Source organism: Betta splendens, chromosome 11, assembly GCF_900634795.4.
Source record: "Betta splendens chromosome 11, fBetSpl5.4, whole genome shotgun sequence".
In the NCBI taxonomy this organism is placed as follows: Eukaryota; Metazoa; Chordata; class Actinopteri; order Anabantiformes; family Osphronemidae; genus Betta; species Betta splendens.
In genome coordinates this window covers 9972768-9988147 of record NC_040891.2, presented here as the reverse complement: position 1 = coordinate 9988147, position 15380 = coordinate 9972768, and the positions used below count along the sequence as shown (strand labels likewise).

General features: G+C 50.2%; 1 protein-coding gene across 2 annotated transcripts in view; it reads left to right on the top strand.

Moving 5' to 3' along the window:
• The window catches only part of jarid2b (jumonji, AT rich interactive domain 2b), a 71667-nt gene that overhangs the window by 45297 nt on the left and 10990 nt on the right, over positions 1-15380 (top strand). For both annotated transcript variants that reach the window (XM_029166917.3, XM_029166918.3), the window contains exons 4-6: positions 6830-7053; positions 13507-13728; positions 14998-15230. In XM_029166917.3, the coding sequence (XP_029022750.1) occupies positions 6830-7053; positions 13507-13728; positions 14998-15230 (679 nt within the window). The remainder of the gene's footprint in view (positions 1-6829; positions 7054-13506; positions 13729-14997; positions 15231-15380) is intronic.

Sequence of the window (15380 nt, the reverse complement as noted above, 5' to 3'; positions counted from 1 at the left end):
GCTTTTACACCTGGCACTGACCAAAAGCAGACGGGAGGAGCGGCGGCGAGCATCCGTCCAATTTCTGAGTAAAGAGAAAAAGTTTCACACTGTGGGACGACAATGAAGGGATGGAGTGGGGACAAGGGGGGGGGTCGCTGGGAGGAGCAACAACAGAGAGAGTGAGAGAGAGAGGAAGGGAGGCAGAGACAGAAGGACAGGTGCGAGTGGTTTTTGGCAGGAAGCGTGCGCCTTTAGAAGTCTTTGAGATCAACTGTGTGTTTGCCTTCCCACGTCCTGAGAGCGGAACACGCCAGCTCACCGGAGCCCCCGTCCTGCCAGCGTGACCGTGCTCTCCACACGGGCTCCCCCTGCCAAGGTGGGACTCCAGCCCCCGGCGCCTCGCCGCTGCCGTGGCTCACTGACCCACTTAGCGCCGGCACCTCTGCCGCCGTGGTGGTGTCATCGAGAACCAAGGGATAGTTTGTTGTCTGTGTTTGTACTTTAACTTGGATTATTCAGGTATTTATTGCCACTTGGGCTAGTTTCAACGTCTCCGTTGCGGCTTACTGTAGTAGCCGGATTGGGAGCATAGTGAGGAATGTGGTTTTTAAATAGTGTTAAACATCATTAAGCTGCTGGTTATTTCATGGGCGCTGAGTCTCAGATTTAAGGTTTTTGGAATTGTCGGGCACCAGAACCTGAATAATTAGATCAAGATGCATCTTCCTCCAGCTCATCTAATTAATGTTTACAGGAGTTTTGAAAAAGTGACACAGATTTGTGTGTGTGTGTGTGTGTGTGTGTGTGTGTGTGTGTGTGTGTGTGTGTGTGTGTGTGTGTGTGTGTGTGTGTGTGTGTGTGTGTGTGTGTGTGTGTGTGTGTGTGTGTGTGTGTGTGTGTGTGTGTGTGTGTGGGGATCACAAGTTGAGGGCCCCTCTTAGACGGCCTGCTTAACTTAATTTCTCCGTTCTCTGGCTTTTCTGTCCCTCTCCTCCTCCTCTTCTCCCCCTCTGCGCTGAACCCCACTTTTGGCTCTCTTTGAATCTCTTCCCTCTGTTGTCTCAGCCAAGACACACACTCGCGCTCTCAGCTGCTGCCGCTTGTTTTGTTTCGACTTAATGAATGCCAAGTGTGTACACACGCAGACACACGCACATAAACACACACTCGTCCTGCGTAGCGTAACCAATGAGTCTTGTCAGTAATGCATAATCACCATTTTCATTTGAGGGATTACATGCATGTGTGTGCAGGCCAACACACACACACACACACACTGTGATAATAGAGGCCCATAATGTGTATTGATTTGCTTTAGATTTTACTGAGAGAGGACCTATGTGCTGTGCACCACCTAGCTGTAGCCTAATGGTTAAATTAATGGCTCGAATAAAAACAACACGCGTGCATGCATTCTACAAACAGCCCCACAGATCAACCTGCACTAATGTGTCCCACAGTCTCTGTCTTTCCCTTGAAGCCTGTCGGCGGCCGGACCCTGAGCTCTGCTTCAGTGCTGCTCCCGGTGTCGCTGCCTGGTTGGGGCTCCGTGGGTCCGTTTTCTGGGCAGAGTGAAGGAGCATTAACCCACCACTGTGCCTAAAGCCACTGCACAGACCTGCTTCCATAATCATAATGTCTTTGGGTTCAGTTTTCATTTGTATTGTATTTGTCCCAGATCTTCTCTTTGGAGCTACATACAAGGCTCCAGCTCAATTAAACTCATTACTAAGCACAAATAGATGTTTATTGACCTGACCTCAATGTGCTCAGCTGTTCCCAGAAGTGATTTAAAGTGGACTGCAAGGTCAGAGGTCGCAGGGTTTGAGTTTTACATGCTATGTGCAGGGATGGGGGTTTTGGTAGGTAGGCATGAGCAGTGGACCTTGACTGCTAACCAAACCTATGGCGTGTACGCCTTTTGTTCTATGCAAATGATGCAAATGCTCACATTTGTGGTTTTTTTTAAAATGATTTCTGTGACATTTAATTTGACCTAATATTAAGATAGCGCGAGACTTGATTTATTGTCTGGATGTCTTTTCTCTCCCCATCTGCCTCTCGGGCCGTTTCCGCTCCGTTTCACTCAGAAGCAGAAGGTCGAGTGAAAAGCCAAGGTTGCATTTAAATACGCACACAGGCCCTGCCGTGGCTTTTATCTCAGATGTGTCAGCCTTATTGTGACTGCTTGAAGCCTCTAAACATTATAGGACGGAGACGGCTGAATAACATTAGTGCTTGCACCTCAAAGCGCTATCATGGTTGTTGTCCAGCACAGGGACTTTAAAGTGGGCATCTGTAAACTGTATATGTGATTACAGTCTACAGTTCACTGCAGAGCCTGCACTGACCTAAATGCATGCACACTGAGTGAAGCTTTAGGGTTTGGGCTAAGGTTGAATATGTATAAATATAATGTTGATTAGCTTTAAAAGCATTGGAGCTTCACCTTTTTTATTCAAACAATGGTGCTGCCTAAAGGTCTAACTACCTTCAAACATTTACATAAACCTTTTCTATTCACTTTATCTGCTGATTGAGTTGATCTGAGCGCGTACACACACACACACACACACACACACACACACACACACACACACACACACACACACACACACACACGTGTTGACCAGCTGCAGTGAGGTAGTGCTTTATCAGGCCCATGTCGGCCATCTGGAAGGAATTAATTCAGCCCCTGAGGTACCGACTCTGGATGGGATCTCTTCTCCCCACACAGTAACCTTTACTATGGGAGGGAACGCACAGTCAGCCCCACGCCACCATCTATCATAGAATCACCGTGGACGAGCTCAACACCGGGGTTCTGAACAGCTTCATGTGTGTTTCGTTAGTCGAGGTCCAGCGTGGTTTGCCGTTTTTTGCCCTCGTTCACTCTCCAGTGCGTTTCAGCATGAATTAAACCTTCACGTTGCTGAAGGCAGCCAGACACGGCCGCTACAGGCTCATATTCTACTTGCCAGCCTTGTCCAAATATAAGATTACGGTGGCACAGCAAAGGTCTGAAACCAAAGCAGGCGGGGGCCGATACACAGTACGGAGTGTGACGTCCGCTCCCAGACATGCGTGTTATTAAAGGCCCTCACATTTGGCTGTCCAGCTATTCAGCGTGTCCTCTACACTTACAGATTCCTCAAGGGTTCCTTCTGACGCTGTGTGTTTAGTTTCACCTCAGCAGGGTGTCGGGCTTCAGCCTAACTTTGGTCTGCAGCAGCGTTGGTGTCTGGTGTCGGTTACACGTCTCAGGCTTGATTTCACCTTTTAACACAAACGCAAAGTTCACGTGTTTCGACAAGCTCAGCCAATTAAAGGACGTTTCACATGCTGTAAAGCGTTTTTGTCCACGCTGCTTTTCCAAGTTCGATCCAGCTTACACCCGCACATATTGGAGTCTGCTCATCAATATTTAATATGTAAAGAATTTAAAGGTCCTGATATGCTGAGCCAAGGGCTTATTCAATAAATCACACAAGTATAGGAGACTGTTTTCTTTTTTCAACAATCATTTTCGCCTAATTGGCATTTAAAGCATTACCTTTGCATCTGTTGTAAGCGTTCCATGCACAAATGAGTCGCTGTGCAGTTTAATAAATCGGCTGTCGCAGCCGTATGCCCAGAAACGCAAGCACGCGCTTAGTCAGCTGGTTTCCTGCGCCGCGGCTCATAGTGAACCGGTTGAAGGACCCAGTTCGGAGGTTTCTACCCACGATCCCCTGCGCTGATTGTTTCTGAGCTGTTGACTGAGTGGAAGGCAGGCATTAATTCCTCCCTGGCGCCGCGCCGCTTGCAGGGGTCAGAGATAAGGGCCAGTTACCGATCGGCATCCCCGCCGCCGCCAGGATTGCGCCGTGACACTCCAGCGGGCTGGGCGCGCGCCAACGCCTCGCGGTGTAAATTAGGGCGACCACGCGGCGAGAGTCCCGCCATCGCCGCAGTTCCCATGGCAACGATCATCACTGAAAAGGTGTTGATAAGATGGCGCCTGAAGGAGGGAGCGGCAGAAGTCACACCATCTTTGATTGACGGGCTCTGTGTGTGCGTCTGATGCAGCGGTCCAGCTCGGGCTGAAAACACAGGACTATAGCTTATTAATCACACCATCCCCAGCGCCTCACACTCCTTCTTGCTTCATGTCATTTACTAGGAGACCACTACCGTTCTTTTATCTCTGGCTTTTCTTCCTCCCCTCTGTACATTTTCCCTCTCTGCCGCTGGATGACACAATTGTCCCTCTCGGAGATAATCAATGCCCTAGCAGCTACGGTGGCATGTGTAACATTAGACATTAGCGCGGCCCTTTGAAGGCTAGATGGCTGGCGGATAGCGGGAAGGGATGGAAGGAGGAAGGGATGGATGAAAGGTGGATTAGAGGGGGATGAGTGGAGACATCCTGCTGTAATCTCTCTGCTTGCCCCCAACAGTGGAGCTCCGCTCCCCCCTTTCTGCATCTCCCTGGCTGTGCTCTCCGGGCAATCAGGCCGACTTTGAGCCCACGTTCCTACTGTGGCACGGTACCAGTTAGTATTGTATAGCTCCACACGCTCGGGGCCACGGGCCACACAGACAGACACAGACAGACACACACACAGACACACACACAGACCGACCGGCCTCCTCGGGGCAGACGGGGGATGAATCACAGGCTTTCGCTTCCACTCGGCTTTTATAAAAATGGCATCATTCACCACAACAGTGGTGTCATTCACCTTGTTCGTTGTAGCCGCCGTGTGTGCGTCTTGGTTGCTGCTCGCATCTGCATCCACGCGTGTGTGATGGTCGGAACATCTGCTACGAATGAAGTGATGAGGCGATTATCTGTCAGAGGAAACAACAAATGTTACTATAACTGTCTTTTCCACTTTAATAGAGAGGATCTAGATAACAACTGTCTCCCCTGGATGTGAAGCGGTAACGCAGAACAGGGGGATTGTTCCAGGAAAACCTGAGTCTCACCAAGAGGCTCTGCCTCTGTCTAGACAGGATGCAGCTCATCCTCCCTGGCCCTCTCCTTTATTTCTGTTATCTTACTGCTGCTTATTATTTTCGCTTTTGCACGCGTGTCTGTTATTCCCTCACTTTCTCCCTAAGCAGCTAAATTGAATTTACCCCTAAAAGGGCTTTCATGCGCAGCTCAGCATCTCCGCTTACTATTCGCATGTGTCTGGAGCTCAGCCGGCATCGCTCCGTCCCTCGCCGTAATAAACCGCAGATGCCTGAAATTACTGACGCGGCGGATGGTGCGCGTCGAGACGGCGTTTGAGGAAATGATACAAAGCGACGTCTGTGTCCGAAGGTGTTTGAACAGGAGCGTTTGATGAAGGGAGCGCATATTGCTGGTCTCTGCTGGTGTTGAGCTGCTCTGTGGGTCAGGCGTCCTGAAGAGGCCGGCCTCGCAGGCACAGTGAGCATGTGTGAAACGGAGAGGATGCGCCCGATCACACTTTTCTCACACTTCCCTCGTCTTTTGCACGTCGCTGTGACTCTTTAATCGCACTTGTACTAATCCCAGACTTGCTTTGATTTTTATTGGTCGTTCAGTGTTTTCGTTCATTTTTTTTTTTTTTAACAGTTCTGTCTGATCTTTAGTAAATGAAAGACAGAGGAGCCTATGGACTAATAGAGAATTCCTGAGACGAGCTTCCATTGTGTAGTTTTTCTATTTAATGATAAATGTTTTGCCTTCTAGATATGCACATATAATAATATATTAGTGTGTTATCAATAGTTGTTAAATATTTTACTGTCACTTTATAAAGACCAAAAATTACCTTTTCTCTGCCCAAGTGATGAAATGCTTTTATTAATGGTTACGTTTTATTCACACAACTCTAAGTCAGAGCTGATTAGGTCTGTTGACCTGTAGACCAGCTAGTCTAGCAGATCAGAATCAAAAGCTGGTGTTTTTGGGTTCGCCTGTAAACAAACAGGGCATGTGCAAACTGATGTTTGTGCAGTTTGCTCACACCTTGTGGCGACGCGCGTGCAATCATCCCTTGCGTTCTCATATTTCGAGCCTATGCCCGTGTCACAGCAGGAAATTGACACGTTTTGACACCACACTGTTCGCCGACTGAAGTGTAATCGGAGCTCGGCACCTTTCAGTGGCTGAGCCAAATGCATTGTGGGTGTTCTCCAGACATGATCCTATCTTCCCTAGCTTCAATCGAGTCCGTGGAAAATTGACAAATAATACCAGGATATCACATGGCGCCTATCACTCCCCCTCAAAATTTATAGCGGAGTTCATGCTCGCGCACACACTCACAGCATCACTAATCAGTGGAAGCCAGTTGCTGGTTCATGTGGCTCCTGCCGGTCTAGGAATTGCAGTGTGTGTGCGTGTGCGTGTGTGTGTGTGTGTGTGTGTGTGTGCTGTGGATGACAGAGGCGACGTGACAAGTCCACCGCTTTCACTCAGACATCCACTTCTTTAAAATTCTCCTGCTTCGCTCGCCTCGGCCGACGCGCGCTGTGAAATAAAGAGGGAAAAGAGACGAGCGGAGGGAGGAACGAGAGCGACGTCTCGGAGGCTTTGTGTGCCGCTGACGAGAGTGGGAAGTAAGATGGTGGAAAATGAGAAGGAGACAGAAGTAGGAGCATGAAGACACAAAGATGGGGAGATGAAGGACTCTTTGCTGTTCCAGCAGCCGGCTCCTGTGTGTTATCAGCGGCCTCTGACAGCGCTGCTCCTGCCTTTTATACGCGGCCTAATCATTTTCCTCTTGTGCTGAGAGGAATTAAATATTTAGCGTCGCCGTGACTAACCGCATGTCCTTATTATGTGCATGCTGCGAACGAAAGCTAAAAACCCCTGTTTCTTCCCCTTCAGGCCTCGACTCCAGGCTCAGAGGAAGTTCGCCCAGTCGCAGCCCAACTCCCCCAGCACCACGCCCATCAAGGTGGCCGAGCCCGGCGGCCTGAGCGCGGCCCCGCCCCCGGCGCCGTCCGCGTCGCTGTCGTCGCTCGCCTCCGCGTCCCTGTCCGCCTCCATCCAGGAGCTGTCCCGACGCAAGCCCAAGACGGAGGACTTCCTCACCTTCCTCTGCCTCCGAGGTAAGACTGACCCCTGACCCCTGACCCCTCCCCTCCTTCCTTGCAGCCACCGCCGGCTGAACTTGCTCCACTAGGGCAGCTGTTCGTGCGTCGAATTCTCACACGGTCGCACCCTCCGTCACAAACGCCACTACTTCACTCGAGCAGCGTGGCACCTTCCGTGTCGCTGAACTGGAAACGGAACAATTAGCAGCAGGATCTGAGTTACTAGGTGCTGTCACGCTGCCAGTAGCTGCACGGAGGGAGCGTACGGAACCGGGCCTGTTTCTTAGAAAGCGTCGGGGCAAAGGTGTAGTGGAGCACGAGGAGGAGGTGCTCAGTGCGAAGAAGCCGCTCAGAGCTCGTCTTCCTCCGGTGCCGCGTCCTCACATGCATTTCCTGTCATCCTCATTAACCTCTGCCCATCCTTCAAAGTGGGCTAAAGACTTGGAAAAGCCAAATTTAAACTCTGCTCTGTTGGGATGCGGCGGCTTCAGATTCAGATGAAGTGTCGTTTTAACCTCACAGACGCCAACGCATAATTGGAAGTTGCTAAAACCACTTAAACCCGCGTGTATATAGGCCAGGATGCAGCGTGGGCTAATGATATAATGTCCCATATACTGTGAAGGTGAGCTCATTCTGCGCTCAGCGTGCCGCGCCGCCCCTTCACATGGAGTGGCAGACTAACGATGCGGAGGCGGCTGATGCTGGGCTCTGCTGCCGTCTCCCTCAGGAGCGGTGCTCTGCAAGCCGCTGCCGGCGCCGCTGCCGTTCTGCGTGAGCGTCTGCAGCGCCGGCTGCACCCCGCTGCGCGACTGATGCTAATTTTAGAGCCGGGCTGCTAAACTAACGATTGAACCGTTTTCCGTGGACGCGTTTCCACTCCGCCGCTCCCTGCTTCACCGCTGTACGGTATTTATAGCTTTAGTTTAGCTCGCTGTGTAACGTGCGTCCGTGGCCGATCTCCTTGCTGTGAGATGACATTTTCCCGTGCTGCGTTTTCCCCCTTTAGCCTGTCATGTGACCCATATGCTGGGACCCGCACCAGGAGAAGGACATGGGAGAATGTCAACACAGCCCCCGAGGGCGTGCGTGTAAATCCATGCTCACCACCGTTGCCGTGTGTGTGTGTGTGTGTGTGTGCGCGTGTGTGCGTGTGTGTGTGCGGTGCATGTGGGCATCCACGTTGGCCCGGTTAATCTTTCCAAGGGTCTGAAAAGCCCCGCTCCCTGTTCAGGTTGTGACCCGCGTGTCCTGTGCTTCCATGTCCTTCATGTTGGGCTTCTGCATGTCTGCTCCCAGGGCGCATCTCATGAAACTCTCCAATCCGTTGTGTCCTCATTCATTTTTTCTATTAGGGTTGTTGAAGTTAGAACCCATTTTTATGCTGACACAAAGGTCAAAGGTCATTTATTGCCTTACCCCTGCACCCCCGCATTATTTGCTTATCTTATCTAGCAAACATTACTTCATCCATTCCACAGACTCCTATTCATTACTCATTTAGTGACAGTTATATAAAAGTTGTTAAACTGAGGGATTTGAGGTGTTAAAGTGAGCAGCAACAAGGAAATACACTGGTGTTGTATTAGCAGGAGTCTTGTTAGCCTGTTTTTCTCTGGTTTAATGAATTGGTGCAGCGGCTGACGGCGGTGCGGCTGTATCCGAGGAAAAGTTATTTTTAATTCCTCCAGAGAGGAGCAGGAGTCCCCAACTATTCTGATGCAATGTGGGAGTAACCAGACAGGGAAGTGAAAAACAAGATGTGGGTCCACTGTATAGAAAGATGTCCACAGCACGTATGATCGCCACCCACACTCTCAAGGGCCTGCGTGCTGTGTTTATCTCGCCGCTCATCTTTTCCTCCTGCAAACACACACGAGTGCGGCGGCTCAGTGTTCGCTGAATGCTGTTGTGTGGTCCGGGCTGTAGTCAGGCTGTTTATATCCATGGAGAAAGCCATTTGGGCAGCAGCCAGACAGTCTGCCTCTGGCCCCGTCTGCCTCGGGTGACAGAGGGTGCAGTGGCGCAGCCGGCAGGGTGGGGGCAGCACTGAGCCGACCGTGCTGCCACTGTCGTACTTCCGCGATTTCCAAATCAAAAGGTTTTGTTGGATAGTGAATATTTTAATAGCTAACCAGTACAGTCTTTGTCTAGGGCATAAACAACGCTTATAAGCAGATTAAGTTACTTTCTTACCTGTGTCATATTTTTGAGTGAAGTACAAATAGACACTGTAGTCATTGACACAGATAAGCCAAGACTAGATTAGGAGGTAAATGAATAACAATCTGCACACACACTCCTGGAAATGAGTCTTATGTAAAAGACACTTTGTGTGTGTGTGTGTGTGTGTGTGTGTGTGTGTGTGTGTGTGTGTGTGTGTGTGTGTGTGTGTGTGTGCGTGTGCGTGTGCGTGTGCGTGTGTGCGTGCGTGCGTGCGTGCGTGGTATCTAGGTGCCCTCAGGGTCTTTGTGTCTCTTTCAGGGTCAGCAAGGCCAGTTTCTCTTGCATAGCTTCTAAACTCTGACCTAATGAATCAAACATTCACATTCCTACTAATTGACTCAGAATGTGGACATGTATTATTGGTTTATGAATAAATCCGTTCTCAGCTGTTATGCTCACAACCTCAGTCCTCGCATTTTTAGATTAGACTTTCTTTGAAGCCTGGTTTACATTTTAGTCTCTCTCCTAACTAGAAACAGAGTCCCACTCCTGGGACTAAGATCTCAGGTCCGACAGCTCCTCATTTGTCTCTCAAGTGTGTTGCTGCTGTGTCAACTGATTTCCCTCAGGGATAAGGTACTTTTCTCTCCCTCTGTGTGATCGTGGTTTGATTAGCCTTAAAAGCGTTTGTGTAGCGTGGCGACTTCCTTGTGACTGGCTCTGCTGTGCAGAGGTTGGTAGCACAAGGCTGAAAGTGATTCTGCCTCCTCCAACATACTGTAAGTATGGTTGATAGACATCTAGGAATGTCAGCTGGAGATGTAATCCCCAACCCGGCCCCGAGACTTTGATGATGACTTTGGGGAGAGCTCAGCAGTGCTCGATAACTTCTTAAATCTCTACATTTGTCTTGCATTTGCCCCAAACAACGCTCCCATTTCCTGTGCAGACATATTGCTGTTTTCCTCTAGGACAGCGCGTCCACATGGCCCGTGGCTGCAAAACCCTCCTGATTGCCTATTTAAATTGCCCTCATTGTTTCAGTTCTAGTTAAAGGGACCAAAAAGGGTAGCCAGAGAATGGATGGCTTGTCATTATGCCCCCCCCCCCTCAGCCTGAACCCTGTTAAAAAATGACAATCCTAATAGACTCTTTCAGGCCTAATTATGATTTGTCTGCAGTTGCAATGAGGTGGATGAAAAGCTGGTGTAATTGGGGAATTGGGCTTAAGGCCTTTTCAAAATCTTGGAGAATCACGGAGTTGTGTTTTTTTTTTCTTCCATTGTGTGTATGCATAATGGATGGTGTGTCTGTGTGTGTGTGTCAGAGCTGATGGACTCTGGCTGTATTGGCCCTGAAAGCATTGCTGTCGTTCATGTGTCAGGGTGCCAGTGGTCAGCACTGGACACTTGATCAGCTTGGCAGGACTCGTGTGTGTGGTTTTTTTTTTTTTTACTTTTGGCCTGTTGCTTTTGGCCGTGAAGCCTCAGCAGACTTATTTTGGGGATCTTGAACACATTAGGAGAAGCTGTCGGTCCTTAACATCTCTCTTTTAAAATCGTTTCCCATGATTGAAGCCCTTTGAAGGTCCACACACACACTCCTCCTCTGTGTTAGTACATTTCATTTCCTTCACCCACTCCCCTCCCTCTGTTGAACCCCTGGGTGCCCCCGTGGTCTGTTTACTATTGGCCTGCTGACCCTTGTTCGGGCCAGTAAATTACAGCCATTTAGCTAATGCAGCGAGTCATTAGAAGCTGATTGGGCCGGCGTGGGTGCTGCCTGGTGTTTGTTTGGTCTGTGAGGGAGCCTCTGCTCTGTGCGTGTCCGTGGGGGTGTGCGTGTGCTGGCATCTGTCGGTGCGTGTGCGCTGCGGCCCACCGGCTTCTCGAGGCCCGATCCTCTGGTTTAAAGCCAGAAAACCGGACTCTGCAACAGGAAGCCGCAACATAAACACACACTGGACATGTCGTCTTCACCAGCTGCAGTCTGAGAACGTACCCCTGCCTGTGGAGACCATGTGGGCTATTATGGGATATGTTAAAACCATATTTCACCATTGTGAAGCGATTACTTATGGCCATAGAGATTTCCTTTAGGTGTTAAAGAGAGCAGGTAAAACTCTATTATTATCTGTTCAGGAAATCCGCTGCTACCTCATTTTTTCTCTCTCACCACCTCTCTGAGGAGATAATTAGAAACTGGCAGAGCTGCAGTGTGAAAAGTGTGATCATCAAGATTTATTATTACCAGCCTTTCCTTTTTTGGTTCTAGAAAAGGTTTAGGTTTCAATATTGCATTTAAACTAAGCCTGAAAAAGAAACATGGTAACTGGCCCGACTGACCAGTAGTGGGAATGACAATTTGTTGAGCATCTTTTACTATAGAGGAGTAATGATAGGGCACAGAGTGATCTACTGAATTGCAGTCATTTAAAATGTTTATTTCTGGTCGTCTCAGTGGAGAAAGAGGGATTTTCAGTCCCTTCCTCTCTGTCCTTGCTTCCCATTTGATCCAGTGCAGTGGTGCCGTTTAAAGACACAATGCTTCAGTGTGCGTCGGTACCGTTGTCTATGCGGTACCGCTTAGCACCGGTTAAGCCTTGCACAGTCTATTCTCCCGTGTCATTGAGAAAGCCGTGGCTTAGCGATGGCGTCATTTCACCATTGTGTGTTTCCTCACACATGCATGTGTACAGTATCCTTCAGTGTTTCCCAGCCCTGTTCTTTGGTGCTCTCTGTTCCAATCAACCTCAATTACCTATTAATATCTTCTTTCAATATACAGAAAGGAAGGATTCCATTGTAACCCTGTTATAACAGTGTTATAACACCCTCCTATGTTTGTCATGTAATTAAAGTGATTTTATTTTCTTAAAGTGAATGTATAAAACCCTAGATAAGCAGCCTACACCCTCCAAAACAAGCTCACTAATTAAATAACTGGCTCAGCTTAATTCAACCTATTGAGTTCCCCATATAGCTTAATGCAGCCTTGTTAAATTCAGCTTAGCGTTATTTTACTGTAATTGACACATAATCACACATTGCTTCACATTAATGCTCTTTTAAAAAACTGGATCCCCTAAAAGGGTAATAAAAACCTCAGGACTCGCTCACACTGGGCAATCGATTTGGTCGTAAAGGTCTCAGAACTTCATAAAATCCCGTTTTCTCCTTATAAACAGCCAGATTTACTCAAAGCCATGAGGATGTGCACGAGCAGCGTAGGGTTTGTAGTCAGTCAAGGTTTCCCTCTAAATGCGGCGGTGAACAGGAAACGGCGGAGAACGGGGTGATTAGATGTTGATCCTGCAGAAGGAGCTCATCAGCGTTGGAAAGAAGCAGCAGCAGCATCGGATCTGTTTCCACGCTGATTCACGAGCGCAACATTATGCGATTTTAATATCATCTGTGTGGAGTTTACGACCTTTTTATGAGTGCGTGTGCGTCCAGATTCAGTTAGCCGAGGTAACATCGACTGCCCGCTGCCAAACGCTGTTTACCTCCTTCCACAGCGGCTGAACTAGATTTCTCCGAGATGACAGAGAAAGTGATTGACTGTGACAGGAGAGGGGAAGGAGAGAGCGAGTCAGTTTTATGGTCCAGTAGGGGAATAGACTTGACAACGATCCTGTTTGCAGGAGTGAAAGTGACAGATTTGGGATTAGCTCAGAAGTGTGCAAGAGAGAATCTTTGATTCCCAACGTAGCTCCTTTGCAGAGATATATATTTGATCATATGCGCAGCACATACGTCTTCATAAAGCTGTCAGGATCAGTCGTCTCTGTTAAAAGATGCTTTTTACATGGTCTCAGCGCTCTGGCTAAAGATTTAGACTGTGAAAGGTCTTCCAGTCCAGGACAGCACGCCGGGCTTTTTGTCTGGACCCCACGCTGCAGCTTTATGAAGCACCAGAAAGCCAAGGTCAGCTGATCAACGCAGCCTATTAATGAGACAGAGTTAAACTGTCATCGCTTCGCACATCACTCTGACTTTGTGCTCTGTGTGCGTGTGTGTGTCCCTGATTATATTTGTGCATTTTATTGTGCGCGTGGAACAATGGTGCCTGCTCTGTGCAGAGCGGTTTACACAGCATCAATAGGCCACCAGCTGAGATAATCACACACCAAAACCAGCAGTACAATCACCATTATTCTCAAACCCTTGAGCAACTTCAGCTTTTACATTAATATTGTGCCGCTCGCTCGTTGTTGAGTCGCCTGTAATGTTAAAAATGATTAAAAAGAGATGTTTTGTTATGTATCCTGTTTAAATTGGACTCCGTCTCCTCCTCGCTCAGGCTCATCGGCGCTGCCCAACAACATGGCCTACTTCGGGAGCTCCCAGGAGGAGGACGACCTGGAGGAGGAGGACGAGGAGGAGGAGGAGGAGGTGAGGAACGGCGGCGGCGGCGTCCACTCGCACGGCGCCGGGAGCGGCAGCCAGGCCTCCACCTCCTCGTCCTGTCACTCCACACCCTGCAAGGGCCGGCCGGCGACCAGGCAGCCGCTCAACGGCCACGGTAAGACTGGGTCGTGGGTGGGAGGCGGGGCTTCACGGGGTGGGCGGGTCCTCCCGGGGTGGGCGTGTCCCGGCGCTCCTCGTTTGGGCACGGGAGCCATTTCCTGGTTTTTCCCCTCTGCAGAGTGTCCGCGATGGGTCACGCGGGAGAGCGGCGCATCGACTCTTTCCACCCCAATTAACACTCGGCGCGCTAAGCCCTAACAAGGTGTTTATGCTCTGCAACAGCTGGCTGGGGCCTCGGCGCACAGACACACGCCACAGTGACAACATCCCCCATGAGGCACATAGGCATTCGGATGAATACACACACGCACACATGCAGCATTTAGGTAAAAGGCACGCGTGCAGCCTTAGAACGCAGTCCATTCCCCAAATGCTGATTTTAAGGGGATCTTTAGTTTAGAATCTGCTAGTTTCCATTAGCTGTAGAGGAACATCACCCCGGTGGCCCAGAGACAGACCAGCCTTTCAGCAGGCGTTTCCCCTTTAAACAAGGCCTGGATCCCCCGGCTCCTCCTCTCCAGCCCAGCTCTCGCCCTCTTGATGCTCTGATGGCCTGCTGGGACTATACGGACACGACTCGTGCACACACAGTCCATGAAGGAGCGCAGACGCTGGGAGAATGGAACCTGTTAGAACAGGTCCAGGCTTATCTGGCACTAAACTGATATGCTAAGCAGATAGATAAGCAGAGGAACTCTGCAGAGGACGGGGGTTAGAGACATCAGGCACCAATATTTGTGTTTATGCATGATGTGGGTGACTGTGCCGAGTGTCCCAGCATCTACCTGCACTCTAAAGCTGTGTGTTGTGTGTACAGTGGAGCCTCTGTGTGGCCGGCCTCTCCTGTCGATATTAAAATGCTGTTAAACTTTAAATGGAGCCCCATAAAAGCCGAGGAGGGAGCTCACTGCACGCGGCCTCGCGTTGACGTGCGCTACAAGGACGTTTTCATGCGCACCTTTAAATCATGCATATTTCACTGATTGCCCGCTGCGGCGTTGCCAAAGGCCCGTCGCCCCGGTGTTTGTGCAGGCCTTTCCACTTGGTCGCTGAGGTTTGGAGCCTGGGGTTTATAAGCCGTTCTGCATTACAGGGGACATATTGAGAATTGGCTCTGCATATGCAGCAACGTTGAAGCCTGTGAAAGCACCGCGCCATGTAAATACCCCGGTGGGAACTTTCCACAGGCCCTGCCTTCACAGGGGCACATTCAGGTTTACATATAATATACCTTCATACATCTAACTGTTCTCCTGCTCTCCAGTGTTCAACAGTCACGGCAGAGCGGGCACCAGGGAGAGTCCGAGGCCCAAGGCCGGGGCCCATGGCAGGGACGTGCCGGCGCCGCCGCCTCCTCCGCCGCCGCCGCCGCTCCTGCGGGAGCGCAGCGAGCGGGCGGAGGCGCGGGAGCACGCCAGGGAGCAGGCCATGGCCGGCGGTCGGGGCTCCGCCAGCGGGGGGCCGCTGAGGAGGGCCGCCGAGGAGCTACGCAAGCAGGTACCGTGCGCTCGTCACGTCCGGTTTCGTTTGCCCCCCCCCCTCGTCCCCCCCCTCGTCTCCACTCCTCGCCTCCACCCGCCGCGTCTGAGAGAGTGATGATGGTGCTCTGGCCTGCAGCTATTTTTAGCAGCGCTGGCGAGGGGACGT